This window comes from Coffea eugenioides, chromosome 6 (assembly GCF_003713205.1).
Source record: "Coffea eugenioides isolate CCC68of chromosome 6, Ceug_1.0, whole genome shotgun sequence".
NCBI classification, from domain to species: Eukaryota; Viridiplantae; Streptophyta; class Magnoliopsida; order Gentianales; family Rubiaceae; genus Coffea; species Coffea eugenioides.
This window is the reverse complement of record NC_040040.1, coordinates 18,555,331-18,570,441: the sequence shown is the minus strand read 5'-3', so window position 1 is coordinate 18,570,441 and position 15,111 is coordinate 18,555,331. Positions and strand designations below refer to the sequence as shown.

The following is a 15,111-nucleotide window of genomic DNA, read 5'->3' as shown; positions in this document are numbered from 1 at the left end:
TAAGTACTACCCAAATAACTCCTTGTTCAATTGCAAAGTGCCTAAAACTGCCTTATGGTTTTGGCAAAGCCTGATGAGTGTAAGAGAGGAGGTGCAGAGAGATATTAGAAGGAAGATTGGGAATGGAAAGACCACCAGAATATGGGAGGATAACTGGCTACCTGGCAGTTACAATGGCAAACCAATGACCAGGAAGCCTCACACCTACAACATCCAGAAAATGGAGGAACTAATCATTAAATGTAGATGGAACAAACCACTAGTGTTCAGGAGCTTCAATAGCAAGGATGTCTCGGAGAATTTGAAAATCCCAATTAGCCTAGCAGGAAGAGAAGATGGCAGCTTCTGGACATTAAGTAGCAATGGATAGTACTCTGTGAGCTCAGCATATAAAGCTCTGAGTAGGGGAGAAGAAGCTAACAAGGTGAGTCCAAATGGAAAAGGTGAGCCAAGCTCAAATGGCCAAGATGAAAAGGAGTAGAAGCAGTTGTGGAAACTGGAGATCAAAAGCAAGCTAAAGACATTCATTTGGAGATGCCTGAATAAGGCATTGCCAGTGAATGAACTTATATACAGTAGAACTAGGAAGGGAGAGCCAGTATGTAGCATCTGTGGAGAAGACGTGGAAACTGCAGAACATTTTTTTTTCTTATGCAACCAAGCATAGCAGGTTTGGAGGGTGGCATCATTACAGTGGGAAGGCTTAACACACTACAGAGGAAACTTCAGTAGATGGTGGAGAAGACTATTAGAAGCTAAAAGCAGAATGGGAGGTGCTGACCATATAGTGCTTACAGTCAACATTCTTTGGCAGCCGTGGAAAGCAAGAAATGACAGTATTTTTAATGGTAAACATCAACATCCTTTTGAAATTGTATAGAACGCGCAATCAGAATGGATGGAGTTTGTAGCAGCTCAGGAAAGGGATAAATGAGTGAGCATCCAGAAAACAACAACAGCGAATAGGAAGCACAGATAAACATTGATGAGGACAATTGCATGTCCATAAGCATTGAAATCAACAGCTAGAAGGCAAACAAAGCGCTAGGAATAGGCATAATAGCCTCGAAGGCAGATAATACACAAGTTGTGTGGGCCTTACGAGAAGGAAGTATAGGCGAGAAGCTGCTGGACTATGCACAAGCCATTAAACTGGCTCTGAGCAAAGCAATGGAGCAACACCGGCAAGCAATTAAACTGGAAATTTCATCACATGAGCTTCTACAACTTTTGAAGACCAAGAAAACTATGGATGTTAAGACTTTTTGTTCAAATGGAGGACATCCATACATTAAGTTTGCTGTTTTTGAAATGCTCATTTATTTTGTCCTCAAATGAGAGTAGTAAAAGAAGTAGAATGATTAGCAATCATGCTGTTAGTTTAATACTCCCTCCGTCCCACTTTGATAGTCCTGTTTTCCTTTTTTATCTGTCCCAAATTGTAGTTCACTTTTCAATTGAAGCATGTAGTTGTATTTTAATTTTCCTAAAATATCCTTATTCAATGTAAGTTGTTGTTACTATAAACCTACCACATTTAATGAGAGTTGACTCTTTTATTACCATCAATTCAAATTCCCATAAAGTTGTACTCTATTTAATGTGAGGATATTTTAGGAAAATAACAATCTAAATTTACTTTTCCAACAAAATTAACTACTTTTTCTTAAACTGTGTGAAAAAAGAAACAGGACTATCAAAATGGGACGGAGGGAGTACAAGATGAGGAATGTAGGTTTCCTCCGTGTCTTAATAGACGTTTGTAAATACGCGTTTGTAAAACTCAACATGAGCCTTTGCTCAAGAATTGTACAGTTTAATTTTCAATCAATAAAATCTACCGTTTCAGTAAAAACGTAATTCATGAGGTTGACGATGAAAAATGTTCCAAATTTGATTTTTCGTTCCAAAGTATATTGGATCAAACTCCCTTTTCCTCAGTTTTTATAACCTGCTATTTGCAAGGACGTGTGCTGGATCAATTGAGGTAAGAAAAAAAAATTTTCCCCCTAGTAGTAATAAGGTTGTATTGTCGAGGAGATAATCAAATGTAAATTTAAGGCTCTGACTCATATGTGCTCTGTAATTGGCTAAATGCTATAACTACTAACCAGCAGCATAAGTTGTTGGCTGATGACTTCATAACCACCGTCAATGACATCCCAACAATCCAGACTGGAGTTGAAAGCAAAGTTGAAGTCATTCTACAAAAACTCCAAAAAATATAACAATTCAAAAGCAACCCTTATGTTTAATTAAAATCCTGGCCAAGTGCTCATAAAGTATTAGTAATAATTTATTGAATTATCTGTAACAAAAGCAAGAACTAGTAGTATTGAATAGAAATGTTGAAACTAGCTGAGGGTAAGCTAAGCAGTCAGTATACAGCACAATCAGCTCACAGTCTTCAATGACTCTTTCTGCATGTGAGTTTGGAAACTATTATATAATTCAAAGAAAGGGAAACGTTGATTTAGGAGAGTTAAAAACAGCTCCACAGTTCAGAATCCATGAACAAGATTGTTTAGCAGAACAACAAATTTCAAGCCTTTAAAGGTCTCTCTGACTTTCTCAATTGCAGTAGTAACATCATCCATTCAGAATCATAGATAAGGAAGAGGATCCAATTCCAACTCCAAAGCCCCAGTTTTGAGCTGTTGTTGTGGGGCGGCAGTGATGATAATTGTATCCCATTCCCATTTTCTTCTGCCTTGCAAGTTCCGCTAACATTTTTCTTTCTACCAGAAGTTATCATGTCCCCATTTTCTGAAACCAGATTTCTCTCCTCTTTTTTCTTGTTAGTTATTAGTATACCCGTCTTCTTTAATACCCACACCCACAATTCTCCTAATTTCCTACTTTTCTACTATTACATTATCTGCATAAACTAGCAGTACAAAGTTCAAAGAGAACAAAAAGGGGTGAAAAATGAAATGCATTCTTGTGCCTGGACGCAATTGGAGTCTGCAGCCAGCTGAGCTGCCGAATGAGTCTAAATACGGATACTCCATTTTTTTAACAGTTTCATCCCATGAGGGTATTACTTGTACAGATCAAAATCCTTGCCATCCAATTTCCACAACTTAATTATTTAGTTAGTTAATCCATCCAAATCCAAATTCCCCCAATCCCAATCAAATCCCCACCAAATTCCAGATCCATCACAAAACTTAATCAAAACTAATCATTGAAAATTGCTACTAATAACCTCTAACACTACATGACAATGAAAACAGACCTCATACTCATGCCCCGTTCCCCTCTTTGCCCCATCCATCAAGCCACCTACTTGTAGTTGCATTCAAGCGTAAGAAAACCTCAAACCGACACCGAAAAAAAAAAGGAAGGAAACCAAGTACCCCATCCCAGGCCCCAAGGAAAAGGGCCAAAACCACCGGTCCACATCACTCGCCTCTGTCGGCAAAGGCAGACACTCTCTCCGGAAAAACACACACAGCACACACTGAAGACTACAGTCAACATTGAATTGAACCCAGAAAAAGGAGAAACACCCCCATCTACATTCTACACTCTCACTCTGTGTTGTGTGTGAGTGTGTGTGTTTTTTGTGCATGTTGTGAGTGTACTGATAGTGAAGACTAAAGGCTGGAGCTTTGAGCAAAGTCTAAAGGAGTTCAAATGCAAGTCCAAGATCGTTCCTCTGCTAAACCCCCAAAACCACCCCACCAAGAATCAGATGGGCAGCTCCTCCCTACCTCAGCTAAATTCTCCAATCCCACCAAGAATCTTGATTTCTCCACACGGGTTTGCGAAAATCTGTATAGAATCATTATTCTTTTCATCCTAGTTACCACCGTCGCCGCCCTCTTCTTCCTCCGCAACGGCGCCTACGGCAGCGACACCTCCGCCTTGCTCTGCATCCAGTCCACGCAGTCCCATGCCATCCATCCCCAGCTGCCCCAAATCCGCTGGAATTCAATCCCTCCAATTGCCGACAAGTCCAGTGCTTTTGCAAATTTCCGATCGGAGAAGTGGATTGTTGTCTCCGTTTCTGATTACCCCTCCGACTCGCTTCGGAAATTGGGGAAGATTAAGGGCTGGCAGCTGCTGGCAGTTGGGAATTCGAATACACCGAAAGATTGGGCGCTCAAAGGTACGATTTACTTGTCTTTGGAAATGCAAGCTCAGTTGGGTTTTCGAGTTGTTGATTACTTGCCTTATGATTCGTATGTTAGAAAATCTGTTGGATATTTATTTGCTATTCAGCATGGTGCTAAGAAAATATTCGATGTGGATGATCGAGGGGAGGTGATGGATGATGATATTGGGAAACATTTTGATGTGGAATTAATTGGGGAAGAGGCTAAGCAGGAAGTTATTTTGCAATATAGTCACGAGAATCTCAATAGGACTGTTGTCAACCCGTATGTCCATTTTGGCCAACGGTCAGTTTGGCCGAGGGGATTGCCGTTGGAAAATGTGGGTGAGATTGGTCATGAGGAGTATTACACTGAGGTATTTGGTGGGAGGCAGTTTATTCAGCAAGGGATTTCGAATGGGCTGCCGGATGTGGATTCGGTTTTTTATTTTACTAGGAAAACCGGGCTGGAAGCATTTGATATAAGGTTTGATGAGCATGCCCCGAAAGTGGCACTGCCGCAGGGGATGATGGTACCAGTTAATTCTTTTAATACAATTTTCCATTCGTCTGCATTTTGGGCTTTGATGCTTCCTGTTTCGGTTAGTTCAATGGCTTCGGATGTGTTGAGGGGTTACTGGGCACAGAGGCTGTTGTGGGAGATTGGTGGGTATGTGGTGGTATATCCTCCTACAATTCATCGGTATGATAGAATTGAAGCATATCCCTTTTCTGAGGAGAAAGATCTTCACGTGAATGTGGGTCGGTTGATTAAGTTCCTGGTAAGTTGGAGATCCGATAAACACAACTTGTTTGAGAAAGTTTTGCAGTTGAGTTATGTAATGGCAGAGGAAGGATTTTGGACCGAAAAAGATGTCAAATTCACTGCTGCGTGGCTTCAGGATTTGCTTGCTGCTGGGTACCAACAGCCTAGGCTGATGTCCCATGAATTGGATCGGCCAAGGGCAAATATTGGTCATGGTGATAGGAAGGAATTTGTGCCTCACAAGTTACCATCTGTTCATCTTGGAGTCGAGGAAATAGGGACTGTAAATTATGAAATTGGGAACTTAATTAGGTGGAGGAAAAATTTTGGGAATACTGTTCTTATTATGTTCTGCAGTGGACCTGTTGAGCGTACTGCCTTGGAGTGGAGATTGCTGTATGGTAGGATATTTAAGACGGTTATTATATTGTCAGAGCGGAAGAATGTAGATCTTGCTGTTGAACAAGGCCAGTTGGACCATATTTACAAGTAAGTCTGCTATCTTCCATTGCCAGGGTTTCATTTTTCACCTGTGGTTGTACCATGTTCTGCTGCATCAATACAATTTTGGTTAGAGCACTCCAGGTTATCAGCATCTCCAAGCTGACTGGAGAATAATACATACTTTTTTTAGAAGATTTGTCAGACATATGGTAAAATTTTAGATGCCTTAATATCTACCTTTTGTGAGCAATGCAATTTTGGAAAGATTTACTACAAGAAATAAAGAGGTTTATCTGAATAGGAGATGTTAATGGCGCTCGACTTTTTTATGATTGCACTCCAACTGTCTTTTTTTCCATGGCATATGATAAAGAAGATAGTGGGAGAGCCGTTATGCAAAGTGGAGTGCCATGAACAATTGCCTTATCTGAAATGATATGCCATTAAGCTAGAGAACATTATTATCATGCACTCAAGTTGTCTTCTTCAACTGATAATATAGATAGAGGAAGTGGTCTTTTGTCAAGCATTAGGAATAATTAGGAGAAGGTAATTGTTTTTCAATGGAAAAAGGAGAATAACTGAGTGGCCAGGTTAGTAGATTGCAAGAAACAAGGTTTCTGTTTAATTGCAAAAATCTTAGGAAGGTTGCTGATCATGACAAGTTTCAGGATAGGTGAGTGTATTTACTTTTGGAATCGTCATATAGATGTTAAAGTAGCACCCACTGCAACATAAAGTCAGGGGACCTTAAAATAGTTTGGAGACATTTAAAGTTGTATGGAGTACCCTGCTTTTAGAGATATTTTCACATGTACTTCTTGTTATAATGATATTTATATTGACATCGTGACTGGTAAAGCTGGAGCAAGAGTCTACATAAGTTAGAATGTCGTAATCATGAGATGATAAGTTGTGGCTTAACAGACAATACGTCCTTCAGGTTAACTGCAAAAGTGAAAAAAAAGTCTGAGCAACTCACTATAGTCTTCTTTTGCTTCTACTTATGGACCTTTAATGTGGAAGGACAACCATACAGTGATAATATAGCTTGTCTTGACAGGACATCGGCTAATGTGGCATGATTAGACTTCTAAATTTTTGGCCCTTCAAATTTGGGGTTGTAATTGTTTGTGCTACATTTTTGAGCAATGACCTTCTTTGTGGCAAGAATATCCTTTTATCTTATTTTTGCTACAAAGCTGTGAGGATATGTCAATTGTTTCTTACTTTATACTGGTTTTTGGACAATTAATAGCTCCTAGCAGAAAAAGTAGAATAGGAAAAAATCTTGAGAATGAATATTGAGTAGCGCATAGAATATTGGGAAAATTTTCTCCTTGTGGATATCTTGGCTTGTAAAATTCACCATCTATTTCCTTTAACCTATACCACAACATACATACATACTGGACATGCATTGAGTATGTATAGATAAAGTTCTTATTTCTCTGAAATAATATTGCAGAACATATGATGTTCGTACACACACCCAGGGTGTAGGGTATTATTAGTGGTTCCATGTCTTATCTGAGATTTTGACCTGATGAAAGCGCTGTTTTGGCATATTTTGTTTGGAAGAACTTCTATTTCCGCTGGTACTTGTGCTTGGTCAATATGGCCTTTTTCCCCCTTCCCTTTTCCTCGCATGCCGAATCTATAATTCCACTGGGACAAGACTTGCTTTCCAAATAAGTATTCTCTTAAAGCTAACCTTTTGCACTTTCAGGTTGATGTGCGTCTGATTTTGCTGTTACTGCTAATCATTTTCTTTTAAGACGATTCCAGTTCTGTATTGTGTTCTGATAATACTCCTGCTTCCTCTCCAGGTATTTGCCAAAATTGTTTGAAAGATATAGTAGCACAGATGGTTTTCTGTTCCTTCAGGATGATACAATCCTTAACTATTGGAACTTGCTGCAAGCAGACAAGACTAAGCTGTGGATTACAAATAAGGTATATGAGATGTAAAGATCTTATATCAATCAATTGATGCTTACATTCTGTAATTCCTCACCAAGAAAGAATGAGCTTACTGTGATTCTTTTTCTTATGATGAGCTGCAAGGTGTAATCTATGTTAGGTGGGAGGGGGAAGTTTTATTTTTTTAACCACTAAATGTAAATGTAGGTTTCTCACCTTTTCCATGTCCATAACTTACTGCATATAGGTTTCCAAGTCTTGGACCACAGTTTCAGCTACTGGGGACAATGATTGGTTTGCAAAGCAAGCAGACATGGTAAAGAAAGTAGTTGCCAACATGCCAGTTCATCTTCAAGTCAATTACAAAGAATCTGTGAAGAGTGAGCAGAGTCTGACAATATGCAATTCTGAGTTATTCTATGTCCCTCACCATTTTGTTGCCGACTTCGTGGATCTCGTTAATCTCGTTGGTGATCTAGATATCCATCACAAGGTTGCAATACCCATGTTCTTTATGGCAATGGACTCTCAGCAAAATTTTGACCCCGTGTTTGACACAATGAAATATCAGCAAAAGCCACCTAGTAATTTGACAATGCTCTATTCCTCTGAAGTAGCTGCAGTTCATCCATGGACTATATCAAGTGAGCAAGAGTTCATTAAATTGATAAGAATTATGGCAGCTGGTGACCCTTTGTTAATGGAACTAGTCTAACGGAAAGCAGTTGCTATTGTTCGAATCCCTTGCGAGAGGGAGAGATACATAAACATGTATAAGTATGTCAGACACCAATTTCTGCAATTTTTTTGTACCATTCTTTGGAGGGGTGAAGGGTTCTTTTTGTAGATTTTCATGTATTATTGTTTACCTGTGCGATAGATATACTGACACAAAAAACCAAGTCATGGAGAGTGGCCGTGCTTCTTTTTTTTACCCGTCTTTTTCCTCTTCTCCGGAAAGTAGCATGGTTCCTTCAACAGCCCAATTTGTAAATCATGTACTTAACATTCATAGAAATGAAACTTCCTTACATTGTTTGGCACCTTTTCCCCTTGATCAAGGTTGTGTTTAAATGGTTATTTTTGAAGTATTTCCTCGTCGTTTCTGCATTTGACACTTGTAGGGAGATATACCGCAAATTGAATCTTCTTGGTGCCAAAATTAGAAGAAGAGGCACACAGTTTCGCCAGTGCACTTCTAGCATCAGCTTGAAGGGACCTATGCCTATTGCCTAGAAAGGATCTCTGTTTTGATTAGCAGATCTTCTTGTTCAATTCTTCCTGATGTTTTGGTTTATTTCCCTTTCTTTACAAGTTTTTCTTCCGCTTTTCTGGAATATCTTTTCTTTTTTCTTCCCCTCTTTCTAGGTGTTTTTCTTTTACCCCCCAAAAAACAAAAAATCCCCCCAAATCCACTTACCCAAATTAGCAGCAAAATTATAATTTTGTTCTTTAAAAAGTTCCCCCTAAAACTGCTTTACCCCAAGTCACCAGAATATTGGATTTTCTTAAAGAGTACAGAATTTCTTTTGCTGGTGACTAGTCAAAGAACTTGTTTGCTCAGGGTGCATAATTCTTTTGTCGGTGACTAGTGAAAGAACTTTACTGTTCCTTAGTTTAATATGAAGCCTAAAATTTGAGGGGGGAAAAGGGGTATCAGATGTATGATCACACTAGCCAAGTCCCAATAACAAAGATCAAGCGAATGGCAAGGTTGAAATTTCCATTTACGAAACCAGTATCTCATCACTCGATACAATGACAACAAAACCCCAAAAAATGAATGTAAAATACAGTGGGGAATTGGTGAACATTCGCATCACAAGATGTTGTGTAGTCCATAAGCAAATCCCTTGGAGAGTCAGAGAACCAGTGGCAGATATTGAGAGGTAAAGGATTGACAGAGTTATGTGCAATCAAGAGTCATTTGCTTTGCTTGAATGTTTATCGATCAATGCCCTCAATCTTGTCCTCAACCTCGGAGTACAACTGCCTCAATCTCTCAATATTTTCTTCGGAAGTTTCCCAGTATCCACGTCCATTGGCCTCCAAAAATGTCTGAACCAACTTCCTGAAAGAGTTCGGGTTTGTGCTCATTAGCCTGTTCAACATCTCCTGATCTTCGATAAACGTGGTATTAGCCTCTTCATACACCCAATTGTCTACTTGGCCCGATGTTGCACTCCATCCGACAGTGTTTGTCAGGCGTTTCTCAATTTCACGAACACCCTCATATCCACTGGACAGCATGCCTTCATACCACTTGGGGTTCAGTAACTTGGTTCTTGCATCAAGCCGTACAGTCTCAGACAGTGTACGTACCTGAACAGATGCAAATGGGGGCTGTTAATACATAGAGATCAAGAAATCTTGTGCAGCTTGAATGATGCCTCGCAGGTAAGAAATACACCAGGTTAACAAGTCAGATGGTTACCTGTGCATTAGCTGTAGTTGTGTCAGCAATATATGCATTGGGCTTCTTCCCATCCGTCCTGAGGTTCTGTACAAGGTTGGTTGGGTCAGAATCAAAGTAGTGACTGACATCTGTTAGTGAAATTTCAGAAGAGTCCAGATTCTGGAATGTGGCATCCGCTGTACTAAGAGCCATCTCGAAGACTTTCCGTTTCTCAGTCATGCCTGCACCAGGAGCATCACAGTCAAATGCAAATGACTTTCGGCTCAAGTACATATCTTGAAGTTGCTTCTCGTCATTCCAAGAAGAGTTCTCGACTGCAAGGTTTACATTGGAGGAATAGGAGCCTGAGGCATTTGAGAAGACACGAGTTGCAGCTTCGCGAACATCAATCCCAAGTTCTTTAGCTTGTTCTAGTGCATGCTTCCTCACATAATTTTGGTCTTCTGGCTCATCTAGCTCAGCAACCATCTTCACTGCTCGGTCAAGGAGGTTCATCTGTGAAGGAAAAAGAGGAAATCATAATTAGCATTTCACTGCAGGAACTAAAAGGACATAAAACAAAAGAAAATGCACAAGAAAAACAAAGATGCTTCTGAAGTTGACCCTACTCTATTAAATTGAGATACTGCTTCAGTTCAAAATAGAATATTAGAGAATAAAACTTAATTTTTAAGATGAAATTAAGAACCAAGATCTGATACCTGATTGATGAAGAGATCTCTGAACACTCCAGAGCAATTCACAACAACATCAATCCTTGGTCTTCCAAGCTCTTCAAGGCTGACAGACTCAACCCGATTCACTCGTCCAAAGGTGTCAGCCACTGGCTGAACTCCAATCATCCACAATACCTGAGCCAATGACTCACCATATGTCTTGATGTTATCTGTACCCCAGAGTACAAGTGCAACAGTCTCAGGGTACTTTCCCCCATTATCAGCCTTCTGCCTCTCAAGCAACCTATCAACGACAACCTTTGCACTTTGCATTGCTGCAGTAGTTGGAATAGCTTGGGGATCCAAAGCATGTATGTTCTTTCCAGTTGGGAGAACTTTTGGGTTTCTAATTGGATCCCCGCCAGGACCTGGTTCAACATATTTACCTTCCAGAGCCTGTTTCAAACTTCCCAACTCATTATCAGCCACAACAAGCTTCAGACACTCGCCTACGAATTGGAACAACACCCTAAGCTTTTCCCTGTCAGCTCTATAGAATTTGGTAGTTGATAAATATTGGGCCCATGGTTCATTTATGCCAAAGCCAAGAATTGCGCTGAGCTTGTCAGCAACATCAACAACTTGACCCTTCTTGTTAGTGGTTCGTTCAACAAATGCAGTTATTGCTCCTCGTGATGCCTCAGTTATTTGTCGAAGCAGTTCCACATCACGCAAGATACCCTTGTCACTTCCTCTATATACATCCTCCATATCTCTTCCCACCGTCTGAGCCAATATGGATGGAAGAGAGGAAATTCCATCTTCAGGGCGATCCAATGCAGCAATATTAACTAGCGTCGCTACTGCCTCCATTGCAGATGGAGGCTCACCAATGACATGAAGCCCACAGGGTAAAAGCCGGGATTCAATCTCCATGATTTTTGAATATACCTTTCCCACCACAAGGTCACGCTCTGTGGCTGATATTTCTTCCCCTTCTTCAGGAAGATCTACATCCTTGTCAAGGTTACATTGCCTTGCTGTGCTGATAATAGAGCTTACAATTTGAGAACCACGGCCAGTGTCTTTTAGGGATTGATAAGAGGAAATAAGCTCACTGAGCTGCTTGAGTCCCTTGTAGAGCCCTGCATATTCTGCTGGTGGAGTCAAGTAGCTAATTGTATTAGCATAACTCCGACGTTTGGCAATGGTGGCCTCAGATGGGTTGTTTGCCGCATAGTAATAGACATTGGGGATGTTCCCAATGAGACTATCAGGGTAACAAACATCACTCATGCCCACCTGTTTTCCAGGCATGAACTCAAGGGAGCCATGAGTGCCAAAGTGAAGAACTGCATCAGCCTGGAATATCTTCTCGACAAATGAGTAGTAAGCTGCAAATCCATGGTGTGGGCTTGCTGATTTAGAAAATAGAAGCCGCATTGGATCACCCTCATAGCCGAAAGTCGGCTGAACTCCAATAAAGACATTTCCATACTGCTTTCCATACACCAGAAGGTTTTCTCCATCAGAGTTCAGATTGCCAGGTGGCTTACCCCAGTTCTCCTCCAGAGCAGTTGCATAAGGAGTTAACTTCTGGTACTCGCGAACATTCATTTTGTAAGCAATATTAAGATTTGGACTGTTGAATTGAGCCTCTTTGTCATGAATTATGTCTTCAATCAAGGCCTCACCGGTCTCTGGAAGGCCCTCAACATTGTAGCCATCTTTTTGAAGGTCTTTGAGAACAGAATAAATGGAAGCAAAGACATTCAGGTACGCAGCAGTTCCAACATTGCCTTTGTCAGGGGGGAAGCTGAAGACGGTTATGGCTAGTTTCTTCTCTGTCTGTACATATTTAAGAAGCAATATGAGATTATCTAGCATACGCTGCAACTCTCCCATTGCTCTTTATGCATATAATGACATTAATAGGAACTAGTAGGCCAACTAAGCGAGCTGCTAATCAGGAATCATGGATACACTGTTCTTAGTTGTACTAAAATTAGATTTTTGTCTTCCTATTTTGGCGTAATTTCAGAAAAAACAAAGACAAGGCACATAAGATTCGAATTTACTACTTTTAGTCACTCTTACCAAAGAGGAAAAAGGAAAAAAAAATGCATTTGTGATTGTCAGTCCATTTCTCACTCTTACCGAAAAGGTAAAATGTTTTATGGCCTGCACTAATTTGACAGACATAATGTAATATTTAAACCAGAAATCTAACCTAAAATTCTCTTGTCGTAAATAATTGATTCATAGAGAAGAGTGCAGTAACATTTCAGATGTGGGAGCTTGAAGCAAAAATTCAGGTGCCATTAGGCCTACGACAGTTACTTTTCTTCAAAGTCTCTGTAAAGAAAAAAAAATACTCGCATAAAACTCAGAAGCAAGGGTGACCATACCTTTGATTTCTTCTTAAGCTCAGCCCATTTGATTGCTCTAGTGCAGAGCTGCTCCACTCTTTTGTGTAAAGCATGTGATTTCCCTGCAATGGTATTGTGACAAGTGCAAACAAAGATAAGTACGCTAATACATCATTTGCTTAAAGTATATAGTACTACCGTAAACCAATACAAGCCTAAACATTTGCAGATGGAGATTCAGAGAGGAACTTCAATAATTAAGGTTCAGGTAAGAACTATAAGCGCCTAGCAATCCTTGACTTGCAAGCATAAAGAACCAAAAACAGGATTAACTAATTCATAAACCAAAATGCTTGAGAATTCAAATTTCAAGGTCTTGGCGTTCGAGCTGAAACCAAAACATAAAGATATGATGATAAAGAAGAGAAGTCACTTGCCTGTTCTGGGATCTCGGCCTGCAAACACTATAGGCTCCATGCCTCCATCTAGTTCTGGAAGTGCAACCTGCAGAGCTACCTGGATTGGATGCAGTCCAAGAGTGCTGTTCAACCATTCCTCCGTAGTCTGGAACACCAAAGGCAACGCAACAATGTAAGGCACATCAAGCTTTCTCAACGCCTCAACTGCCCTGGGATGATCTTGCCTTGCAGGTCCTCCCACGAGAGCGAAACCAGTCAATGAAACCACTGAATTCACAAAGGGCCTCTTGGTGACTGGATCAATGAAATATTTCTCAACTGGGCCTGAAAAGTCAAGTCCACCAGCAAATATTGGTATGACTTTAGCCCCTCTTGCTTCCAGTTCCATAATCACAGCCACATAGTGACTCTCATCACCGGTGACAATGTGACTCCTCTGCAAAACCAACCCGATGATAGGTGCAGTTGGACTCTTAAGCTTTTCGTTAGCATCCCTCCTAGTACCATACCAATTCAGATACTCCTTAACATCATCGTACATACAAGGAGCCAATGGGTGCCAAATTCCAGTGTCCAAGTACAGAACTGGATCAGAATACTCAATTTTTGTCCCTTTTAGTGCAGGCACATATGAACCAGAAATCATTTTCAAGAAATTCACCAAATTATCAGGGGAACCACCAAGCCAAAACTGCAAACTAAGTATATACATCCTAGCATCCTGAGCCTTATCACTGGGCAAGTACTTCAAAACCTTGGGCAATGTCCTCACAAGCTTCAACATGCTGTCAGCAAATCCTGCGGAGGACTTGTTCTTCTTCTTAAACAGCTGAAAAAAGGGACTTTTTGACTGCCCGAGTTGGGACATACTGAAAGACCCCAACTTGTTGAGTCTCATAACCTCAGGCATTGATGGAAACACCAAAACTGCATCAAGCCTATTCCTCTCTTTCTCCACCGCAGCCTTTACCTTCAAGGCTAATTCCTCAACAAAGATCAATGATCCTATAAAAATATTCGCATCCTCGAGGTCCTTACAGAAAGTTTTGTAAGTATTTTCATCTCTAAGCTCCTCTACTAAGTATCCTACAACTTCAAAAGAAGCAAACTTTCCATTCTGGTTCAGGGTTTGAACTGCAGCTGTAAGGGATGACTGATACTGAGCTTCTAAAACTACATACACAACCTTAACGGTGGGGAGGCCCTTGTTATTCTCAGGTACAATTCTTCTAACCTCAGGGGTGGTTTGAGTGAATAATCCATTGCCAATTGCAGCACATTTGAATTTCAAAGCTGAGTTTGAGTTGGTTGGGCTGGATTTCTTGGGAAGAAATGAGTGAAGAAAGTAACGCTTTTGCGAAATTGATGAAAGTTGGTCAACTGTTGAGCTAGGAATTTGAAAAGGTGAAGAAATCAGAGAAGCCATTTTGCTCAAGCTCCCTAATTTTCTTGAATGCACAGAGGAAAACAGAGCAGCCCACGAATTTTAATGGAAACACTGTAGCTCTAAATGCGTGCACAAGCACAACTATGCTAAAATAGCAAACAGAATGAAAAAGAATGAAACAGAAATCGGGGGAGGAATCAATAAATGTACCTTGCCCCCTCTTTCAGATATGAGAGCGTTTTCATTATTCAGTGAAGAAGGTTTCTGCTTCTGCTTCTGCTTCTTCTTTCTGTTTTCTTGAATAAATTAGAAGGCTTCGAGCTTATATCCTTCATGTGGAGAGAAGTGAGTTTATGAAGAAATGAAAGGAAATAAAGTTGGTTATTATCTGTTAGTGGTCAGACAATAGGACACGTGGAAAACAGCGTAGGCCACTTGGGAGTGCGTGTTCTGAGGTTGAGGTTCAATTCAGTCAGGCCAATTTAGGGAGATCGACCTAGTACTAGCGAGTGGACATTGTCTGCATGTAATGTGGTCTCTGTCTATCTCTTGGGCTTGTTCTGATGAATTTCTTGGCTTCCTATTGGCCAGTTTGGATTTCCTAAGGAAGAAGTACAGGTCTATGAGAGGGG

The 15,111-nt window shown here is 40.4% G+C and overlaps 2 protein-coding genes across 2 annotated transcripts; one reads left to right on the top strand and one right to left on the bottom strand.

Annotated features, from left to right (window-relative positions):
- Window positions 1-3,342: 3,342 nt before the first annotated feature.
- LOC113775851 (probable glycosyltransferase STELLO2) lies at window positions 3,343-8,280 on the top strand. Its single transcript, XM_027320887.1, has 3 exons — window positions 3,343-5,354; window positions 7,139-7,265; window positions 7,480-8,280. The coding sequence occupies exons 1-3, from the start codon at window positions 3,640-3,642 to the stop codon at window positions 7,945-7,947; spliced, it is 2,310 nt and encodes a 769-aa protein (XP_027176688.1). The 5' UTR covers window positions 3,343-3,639; the 3' UTR covers window positions 7,948-8,280.
- A 643-nt stretch (window positions 8,281-8,923) lies between these two features.
- Window positions 8,924-14,784, bottom strand: LOC113774913 (magnesium-chelatase subunit ChlH, chloroplastic). The gene is made up of 5 exons (XM_027319564.1): window positions 13,111-14,784; window positions 12,713-12,795; window positions 10,350-12,152; window positions 9,667-10,143; window positions 8,924-9,554 (listed from the first exon to the last, which is right to left on the bottom strand). The coding sequence occupies exons 1-5, from the start codon at window positions 14,516-14,518 to the stop codon at window positions 9,177-9,179; spliced, it is 4,149 nt and encodes a 1,382-aa protein (XP_027175365.1). The 5' UTR covers window positions 14,519-14,784; the 3' UTR covers window positions 8,924-9,176.
- Between the last annotated feature and the right edge of the window lie 327 nt (window positions 14,785-15,111).

Excerpts from the sequence above, each read along its gene's own strand:
- LOC113775851 (XM_027320887.1), top strand. The coding sequence starts at position 3,640 with ATGCAAGTCCAAGATCGTTCCTCTGCTAAACCCCCAAAACCACCCCAC. Across the intron at positions 5,355-7,138 it reads CAGTTGGACCATATTTACAA|GTATTTGCCAAAATTGTTTG; the intron begins GTAAGTCTGCTA and ends CTTCCTCTCCAG. Across the intron at positions 7,266-7,479 it reads AGCTGTGGATTACAAATAAG|GTTTCCAAGTCTTGGACCAC; the intron begins GTATATGAGATG and ends TACTGCATATAG.
- LOC113774913 (XM_027319564.1), bottom strand. The coding sequence starts at position 14,518 with ATGGCTTCTCTGATTTCTTCACCTTTTCAAATTCCTAGCTCAACAGTT. Across the intron at positions 10,144-10,349 it reads GAGATCTCTTCATCAATCAG|ATGAACCTCCTTGACCGAGC; the intron begins GTATCAGATCTT and ends TTTCCTTCACAG. Across the intron at positions 9,555-9,666 it reads CAACTACAGCTAATGCACAG|GTACGTACACTGTCTGAGAC; the intron begins GTAACCATCTGA and ends GCATCTGTTCAG.